We start from the raw sequence: 9,586 nt of genomic DNA on the forward strand, positions 1-9,586 counted from the left end.
GTATGTGTGTTCATTTCATCAATTGAGTTCGTCTTCGTTACCCATTTCCAAATCAAGGAACCTCATATAATCTTGTTTAACTAAACATTCAAGTTTAGGAATCATAGAATAAATAATTATCATCAGTAAATCTCTACGAATTTATCTTTCGGTTCTCATATTAGGTTCCCATCAATGTGTGTTACTCATAAGTCGTAAATGTTATATATAAGAATAAAATCAATATTGAAATATTCACAATATAATTCAAAACGACTATGAGTAAAAAAAGAAAAGAAAATATCAATGAAGACTTGCTATAGCAAATGACAATATTGAAGTAATATACTTTTATTGAAATTATAAAAAAAAAATAACCATATTTTTCCTTGTTTTTATCATTATTATACATACCCAAGGAGTATTGGCCATTTTTTCGCTTAACCATTGAAATCAAAGTGTATTAAATCTTACATCTTTGTCATCAAAGAGATGAGAAGCCATGCAAGAATAACTGAAAAGATGGTAATCTTTGCAGGCATTCTTCCTTTATCAATTCTGAAGAACATTGCTTCGTAAACAGGCCAGCTATTCACCATCCCGAAACTGGAAATAATCATTTGGCCCAAAAACTCATCAAGTAAAATTGTGCCCCTCAACAGTTGCAAGAACCCTCCAAAAACTGCAATTAAATTTACGATTGCGGCTGTTGAAAACGGCATAAACACGGGAGAGACAACCCCAAATTGGAATTTTCCGTTATCATATTGCGTCCTCTGTTCATTATCGTTTACTTTTGCAGTCACATTAAATCCTCTTGAGGCAATGCCCAAGCGATTGCTTATGTATTCCAATGTTCCGAACAAGTCAGAAGAAAGTCCTCGAACAAGCCACATTCTTTGATCACTCCACCATCTTAGAGTTGTCCCTTGTTCTAAGATGAACTCCAACAAGTCTTGTCCATAAGCACCAACAAATAGGAACATGTACAACAAAAACCATGGATCTGACACCTAATCAAAGCAAAATACATAGACACCTAGTTACAACAAAATTATATAATGATATATATAATCTTAATTAGAAACAATTTAAATATTGCATACCTTTGGAAAAATGGAGATATTGTGGAGCATAGAAATTTGAGGAAGGAAAGCATAGAACAAGATAGGGATTGACCAACTAGGACCGAAAGCATAGTAAGAGTAACAATGAGCCATGAGTGGTCCGAGAGATTTTGTACCGAACGTTAATGGGCTATACTTTGAGAAAGACACTTCAAGAAGTCCGACGGACCATCTCTTGGTTTGCGTTATCATTTCGTGAAGGGAAATTGGCATCTCAGATAAAAATGATGCCCTTTTAGGATTGCAAAATATTGATTTCCATCCTTGGCAGTGTAGCTGATAACCGGTGAAGTAGTCCTCCACCAAGGAACCATATCTGAATCCTTTCTGCAAAAAAAAAAATACAAAAATAAAAAAAAGAATCATATTTAGATTAATTACTTTGTCATCACATACTATTTACTTATCAAGAAAGCTATTTTACCTTTAATCCCCAATCGCTTTGGTTCTCATAATCGCAGCTTGCCATATTATGTGCTGACTCTAAAATAGCATGATTATTGATAGGCTTCTTGACAACATATTCGAGCTCGGTATTCTTTGAGGATGATGGTCCACCAAAAAAGACTTGCCGATTGAAAAATGTACCAGTCCCAAAGTAATCGGGGCCCGAAAGACCATTTAAGCCCATTGGATTTATATGATACATTCTCTTAAACTCGGATCCATAAATATCAGCCTTGTTAACACCATTGAAACGAACAGGGAACTGAACATATCCTAAATTCGACTTCACTGAACTATCCATAAAAAAACATAGCATTTGTTGAGGTGTTGATGGATCATTGGATATCATGTCACAATCCAATGTCAGAACTATTGGAGCATTGGTCATTATTGATGATACTCGAAGCTGTTTCACGTAAAAACATGCATACGCGCGCGCGCACACACATATATATAAATATATAAAAATAACAAATATTGAGGATAAGAAAATGTAAAAAAATTAACTAATTGTTTTGTTTAATGTGTAGAGTTCTGAATTTCTTACAAGAACATTAAGGGCTCCAGCCTTGAAATGGTGGGGGGATGTAAGGCTCTTCTGTCTTGATACATAAATGAGATTTGGCATTGCACAACCTCGCACATCTTTAGTTTCCGAGATAACCTGCACATATTTTGATCTCGAAGGATAAATTAATAAGTAATTAAACATACATGGTTTACTATTATGGACCAAGTTGAAGCAAAATCATGCATAAGATGTTTTTAAATTATTTTGTTCAAGATTATATTCTGATATTAAGTATTGGGATTGTGGCTCTAGAACATCGTTGTGTTACGTGGATATTGGTGCATACTAATCGGTTAGTAATTCTAGCGAAATGGACGAGGCAAGAATTGGAGTTTTTGTCTTTACGACAAAATTATTCCACTTTTGAAGCTACTATACGAAAACCTTATTACGAGATAATATCTTTGGAAATATATAACACAATCAACATTGCATTGTGTTTTGAACACAAAAATAGATACGAAATAAAATATTTTAGGGTTTCTTTTAGATAGCCCCTTCAGTAACTTACATAATGTGGGATAAACCCAATTTTTTTTTTTTTTTTTTTTTTTTGAGTAAAACTCATTTGTTGTAAGTTTAATTTAATATAAACCCAAATAATTAGTTTATACCATTTTTACCATTTTCTACAATAATTAGGGTTTGTTTTATCATATTTATTTTGATTATTAGTACTAGCATTTTTTTGGAGGTGCGAATAATTAGTTTAGGGGTAATATGCTAGAGGTCCCTAGTTGGAAACATAATTAGATGTAGAATACAACCTTAATATTTTTTTATGAACTAAATCCTTTTTAGAAAAATAAATATGAGTCACATCCTCAATTTTTCTTATATCCCTAATTTTCCCTTAACCTAAATCCATAAATTCTAAAGTCACATTTCTCTCAGATTTATTTTTCTTTTTTCTTCTCTCTCTCTCTCTCTCTCTCTCTCTCTCTCTCTCTCTCTCTCTCTCTCTCTCTCAATCTTTCTTTCTCTATTTTTCGATATCTCTATCTCTCGCCATCTCTATCTATCTCTCTCTATCTATTTCGTTCTCCACCACTCCAATTCACTATTGAGAGGGGCGGTGGTTATGGCGGTGGAGACGGCGGCAATAAGAGGATGACTGTAGAGGCAAAGAGGTGGTGGCAATGGTGGTGCAAGGTCAGATCTATGGTGGAAGGCGCGGCGACGATGTTGGGCATGGATGATGGCGTGACGGCGGCGCTCGGTTATGGTGGTGGTGGTGGATGGTGGTGGTGGAGGAGCGGATCTAGGGTTTGGTGGGGAAAATTTAAAAAAAAATCGATTTGGTTGTTTACAAATGTCTGTGAGTGTCTATGGGTGTTTGGCTGGCGGCTAAGGTTTGTAGGAGGAGTTAGGGTTTTAAGATGTCTGTGGGTGACTACGGATTACTACAGTTTCCTATGGGTTATGTTTACGATCAAAAAAATTAAAAAAAAATCATAATTTTCAATTTATGTAGAAAAGAAGGGGGAAAAATAGATATTTATATAATGAAAAAATACATTAAAAAAAACGTGTTTCACGTAATAATTAAAAAAAAATGCTAGATGCAAACTTAAAAATGTTAAATAATACCATAGTTCATCATAGTATATTTACAATTTTGTGTAATTTCGAATTTGCGAGTGGAGGGGCATTTTTGGAATGAATTTAATAAAGGATGTGAAGCAAATTTTAGTTAGACTTGTCATTTAGTTCTAATATTAAGGTTTGTCACCAGGGACTTATATCTTAAGACCACATTAGTTTATACCATTTTTACCATTTTTTTCCGACGGTGGGTCGTCGGAGCTCTAGTTAACTGATTTAGCATTTTTTTCCTTTTATCTTTTATTTTTATTTTTATATTTTTTTCCGACAGCGGGTTGTCGCAGCTCTAATTAGTTGACTTGCATTAGCTGACCGCGTATTAACTGACTTCAACATTAGCTGACGTCCAACTTTTTTTCTTTTAATTTTTTTTTTCCGGGCCGGGAACGAGACGTCGGAACTCTAATTAGTTGATTACGCTTAGTTGAGTTCTTTTTTTTTTTTTTTTTGACAATACGCTTAGTTGAGTTCGCACTAGCTAACTTTGCATTAGTTTACATCCAACCATTTTTATTTATTTGTTCTTTTAACTCTCTTTTTCGGCGACGGGTATTTAGAGCTCTGATTAACTGACTAAGGATTATCTGACACCCAATTGTTTTAGTGTTAAAGTCAATTAATCGTAGCTCTGATTATCCACCATCGAGGGAAAAAAAAGATCGATGTCAGTTTATGTTGAAGTTAACTAATGTTGAGTTAGCTAATTAATCGGAGATCCGACAACCCGCAACCGGAGAAAAACAAAAGAATAAAAAAAGATGTCAACTAATGTTTAAGTAACTAATGTTGAACTTAACTATTAATCTTGAGTCAGCTAACCAGAGCTCCGGCGACCCACCACCAGGAAAACGATTGAAAGATGAAAAAAAAGGTAATGTCAACTGTTGTTGAAGTTAACTAATGCTGAGTCAGCTAACCGAAGCTACGATGACCCAGGCCACCACCGCAAAAAAATAAATTAAAAAATTGAAAAACACTAAACAATTAAAAATTAAAATAAAAAATAAATAAAAAACTAAAAGAAAAACAAATAGGGTCGGATCGGGTAGGGTCGGACCAAACCTGATGAGCGGGGTGAGTTAAGCTTATCTCGAATAGAAATATGTATGGCTATTTTAAGAATTCATGTTTTTGTGAATTTATTGGAAATGAAAATTAAAGGGTAAATTGATTTGTTGTAAAACCTTATTTTATTGGCCTACCTCAAATTCATCCAATATTTTAACAAAGATAATTTTTAGAGGAACGAAACTGAATTGGTGTTTTACAATTTTCATTATCCTCTATTACAATTTTTGTTATAAAATAGAAGTCTTTGTAATTGGCGATCCTTATCTTTGATATATTCAAATTTGTTAGGATTCTTATATTTCTATTAAGTAGATGTATATATTGTGAAAAAATATTTATTCTCCATGATTCATAGTTAATGTAAGTTAGGACAGTATATGTTGTATATAGTCCAAGAATCTACTAAAAATGATACACTTGTAGAAGAATTTCATATCATCAGCAAGAAAGTTTTGGTCAATGAGCAAGCTTTATTGTTATGTACATGCATTTGTTGTAACACGTTTATGGGGTGCTTTCTACTTAGTGGTAAACAAGATCGGATTTTCGAGATAAGAGTTTAGGAAAATCTCGGGAAAGATTGAAATGTCGTATGAAGGGAGTTCAATATTGGAGGAAGTCTAAAAGTGTTTTCATCAAGTTCAAAGATAATGTAATCAAGGTATCTTCATGTGTTATTACCCCATTGTTCTGGTTAGAACAATTGCATTATTGTAAAAAGCAGAAATAGATAAATCAAATAATAATTGCACAAACTAGAATGATGTTTTAATATTTAGTCTTGGCTCACGGGGTTCTTCCTAATTTTAGCTTTATATTAAATGAATAAAATTTGATTATTAACCTGAATTACAGCAGGATGATCTTCACCAAAATCTTTAGCCGCTTGCGAACTCATTATGCACCGATCCTCTATTCTTGTTTTCAAATTCTCATACATTCCCTACATTATAATATTCATGATATATAAACAACTGTCAATATGTATATGCAAATGGATATAATTCAGATTGAACGATCAAAGTTCAACGAAATAAAGCTACATGCATGAAAGGGAAAGGAAGTTATAAGAAGGTAGTCACTCACTCATAATCGACTTTTCGATCGGACATGCTTGGAGCCTACTCTTGTAACCATTTATTCTTCCATGGGGATCAAATGGTTATCTAAGCACAATCTAGATACAATAAACATGGACAGAAGTACGCATCTCAACATCGGGATAAAATTAGATCTGTGAAATGAGTTAGATACGCATCAGGAAGATACTCTAGTGGAATGAGTAAGGCTCTATGGTCGGTCTTTGTGATATGTGAAAGTGAATTTTACTATGTAAAATCTTACGAGTGTTCTAAATAAAGTGTTGGTGACTGCTCAAAGTTGATGAAGAACTTTGTGATCGGACCATAAATTTCTTTTGTCCATTATCTCTTGTTATTGTATTTACAGGATTGAATTATATTTTTCACATTGAAACAAAACAATGTAAGCATGGACAAATTAATGGTTGATGGAGTCAAGACAAGGTAGCCAGTTGGTAAGCACTTTGCACCTAAAACCATTTGGTCATGGGTTCGAGACACCAGGAGGGGAATTGAGAAACCAGTAACTATCGGCATGACTCGTGGATCAAGGAATCTCAGCTGCCATCAATAAAGAAGAACTTGATGCTTTGAGAGTGAGTAGGTAAATATTTTTAAATTCAATATAAAGCCTACATTGCACTGAGATTGAGTATTGGTGACGAGGCGCTAAGAGAGGTTTTGGAGAAGACCATTGCCGTTGGAATTTAGAAATTTGGGAAAGATTGGAATCACTTTACTTGAAGAAATCTTTGGCTACAACGTTTACTTATAGAATGCACGGAGTGGGCGAGGGTTAAGGACTCAAGTTCTAATATGGAACTTGAAATGTATTTAACATCTTCTTTTGAGTTTTTTTTTTGATAGGATTTTTCTTCTTTTGAGTTTGATGATGGAGATAACTCTCATTTTATTACATCGGCATGGTGGTCACAAAAGACTTTTGAGTCGAGTATGGGGTAGAAGGAGAATAAAATGGACTACAAATCCGAATGTGTACATACCGACGCCGAAGAATAAGGTAAGCTAGTTGAGTTTATAAGAACTGTGTGGATTTGATTCATATTAAAGAAGGATGTGTAGGCCCTTATTTGTAAGTTTTCAAGTTTTACTTTAAATTTTAAAATTCTAAAATTAAGTGCAGGCCCTCTAAATTGTCCTATTTTTTTACCAAAAAAAAAAAAAAAATTAGTTTTTAGATGTATAATAATTGTTTTAAAGATTTTACAAGTATAAATATATTTTTAGAGTTTTTAAAATCATCTCTCTATGAACAATAAAGAACAAATTCCAAAAATCCGATTTAGACCCGGGCTAACAGTTTTCCGACCCAAAGGATTGGACCCGGGCCTTAACCAACCATACATTAGGGCCGATTAAAGTTCAAAATATACTCGACCCGAACCAGGCGTTTCTGACCCGAAACTTGCCTGACCCGTCTATTTATATATCGAATGAAGTTAGAAACCCGTAATCCTTATCCGAAAACACTACATGGTTCAGTTTTCTTGATTATTAATTAAAAAAGAAAATCAGTCCACAAGTTATCTACTAAGTTTATTATTACGTACTAGATTAACCATTCAACTAAGATAGGGATCAAAGATGAAATTATGTGTCAAACTTCTAATAAACATTTGTATTATAAATAATTCACACAGGAACTGATTCAATATAGTTGGCTGTTCTGTTCTATGTGGTCAAATGACTCATCTATTTAATTTAATATGTTGTCGTATTAAATACTTACAACACATGGATTCAATCTTGCTGCATCATTAAAGTAAAAATGTGAATTATAAAAGTCAAAATGTTCGCCTAATCCATCCATGGATATATAATAGTTTATAACAATTATCTTGACTCTATTGGATGCCGTAAGCGGACCATATTACCTGATGGTGACCGAAAATGATATTTTTCGTTTTGTTTTAACTGGCTACATATATTTCTCTAATAAAATAATCAAAATTAAAAATCTTATTACAAAATTAATATCCTGTATTTTTTTCATAAAATGATTGATACAGTTAAAGAAGTAAATAAATTGAAAAGAGTTACCTTAATTTTGTGTGTGTGGGTATTATTGGTGGGTAAAGTGGAGCGAAAAAAGGATTCGGGGCAGCGTTCCAAGATCCGATTATCTTTGCAAAAAGGCAGCCATACCTTTCCAAACTCAGCAGCTTCAGTCAAAGCAAATAGAGTCAACTCAGAGCCCCCATCATCTGACACGTAGACAGACAGATTCTGAGTTGGATAATCATAGGCCATAGCAGAAAGGACTGTGGCAGCCACCATCATCGGTGGCTCCTTGGACGGATCAGCCGTGCATATGAAAACATCCAGCGCCGGATAATTTTCCGGCGCTTTGAGAAGTTGTTGGAGAGTGTCGGGTAAAGGTTCCACTACAACAGGATTGAAGCGGAAGGCCTGTGAGTTTAGCCACATAAAACCGAGGATAATATCAGATATAAGCATGGACAGTGTTGTGAAGAAAGAAAGATATGTGGTGGTGGTGGGGTGGAGGAGAGTTGTAGCATGGTGGTAGAGTAGGGCTAATATGGCGACGGAGTATATTAGAGTGAATATACGGTTTAAAATCCGGCGTCGGAGGGGCCTTTTTGTGTGAAACGAGAGTTTCTCAGTTCTACTTTTCATTTCTTAGAAGCTGGAATTGTAGTAGCTGGAGTGGGGTGGGATAGTGTTATATATCTTACGCCTCTTTAGTCTTTACTTTTGCTTTGGTTAAATTACCAAAACTTTACTAAAACAAGGTTTAATTACTAAAATTCCCTTCAAGTATTTATAATTAAAAAACATAGCCTCCGATTAAAGGTTGACTAAGGCCATGTTCGATTGAATTATTAATCATTGATCACTAAATGTTAAATACATAATTGTAGAGTCGACACGGGTCGGGTCAGGTAATTATCCGCCAATTACCTACCCAATCTGACCACCCGATTTTGCTGAAAATTGGAAATCATTATAGGCCCAACCATTATGGGTTGGGTAATGGTTGACAACCGACTGTGGCGGGTAAACAATTGGTGGTTGGTTGGTATTATTGGCCAACTATTTTTCTTTTAAATAATAAGATATTTTTAAAAGCTTTTCAAAAGATATTCAATAATTTTGGAAAATTTATGTTGGTAAAAAATTTAACTTTAAAATTAAGATTTTTTTTAGAGTAAATTGCAAATACTACCCCTGTGTTATCTCGAAATAGCAAAAACCCCCCTGTGATAAATAAACTAGCAAAAACCCCCCTGTGAAATTTAGTCAAAGGCAGAATCCCCCCTAGCTGATTTTTTAGACTTGAAATGACAAAATTGTCCCTCAAAATGTATTTATATATATACATATTATATGTATATTTAATATTTTTAATTTATTTGTTTAGAAATTAAAAAAAATAGTAAACAACTAAATTGATTATTTTTTAAATAAAATAATTAAAATATTTATAAAATATAAGAATTTATTAATTGCAAGACTCCAGGGGTATTTGTGTCTTTTTATATCAAGTCAACCCTCAAATAGTTCCATAGGGGGGGTTTTTGCTATTTAAATAATTTCACAGGGGGGTTTTTGCTAATTTATTTATCACAGGGGGGTTTTTGCTATTTCAAGATTACACAGGGGTAGTTTTTGCAGTTTACTCTTTTTTTTATTAAACTTCTACAAGAAGTAAATATATAATG

General features: G+C 33.7%; 1 protein-coding gene across 1 annotated transcript; it reads right to left on the reverse strand.

Moving 5' to 3' along the window:
* Positions 1-314: 314 nt before the first annotated feature.
* Positions 315-8,660, reverse strand: LOC105950944 (cellulose synthase-like protein G3). Its single transcript, XM_088819838.1, has 6 exons — positions 7,944-8,660; positions 5,645-5,743; positions 2,101-2,217; positions 1,531-1,959; positions 1,086-1,433; positions 315-992 (listed from the first exon to the last, which is right to left on the reverse strand). Exons 1-6 carry the CDS (start codon positions 8,538-8,540, stop codon positions 450-452), a joined length of 2,133 nt encoding a protein of 710 aa, XP_088675964.1. The 5' UTR covers positions 8,541-8,660; the 3' UTR covers positions 315-449.
* Positions 8,661-9,586: the final 926 nt, after the last annotated feature.

This window comes from Erythranthe guttata, chromosome 1 (genome assembly GCF_056151865.1).
Source record: "Erythranthe guttata isolate IM_541 chromosome 1, IM_541, whole genome shotgun sequence".
NCBI lineage: Eukaryota > Viridiplantae > Streptophyta > Magnoliopsida > Lamiales > Phrymaceae > Erythranthe > Erythranthe guttata.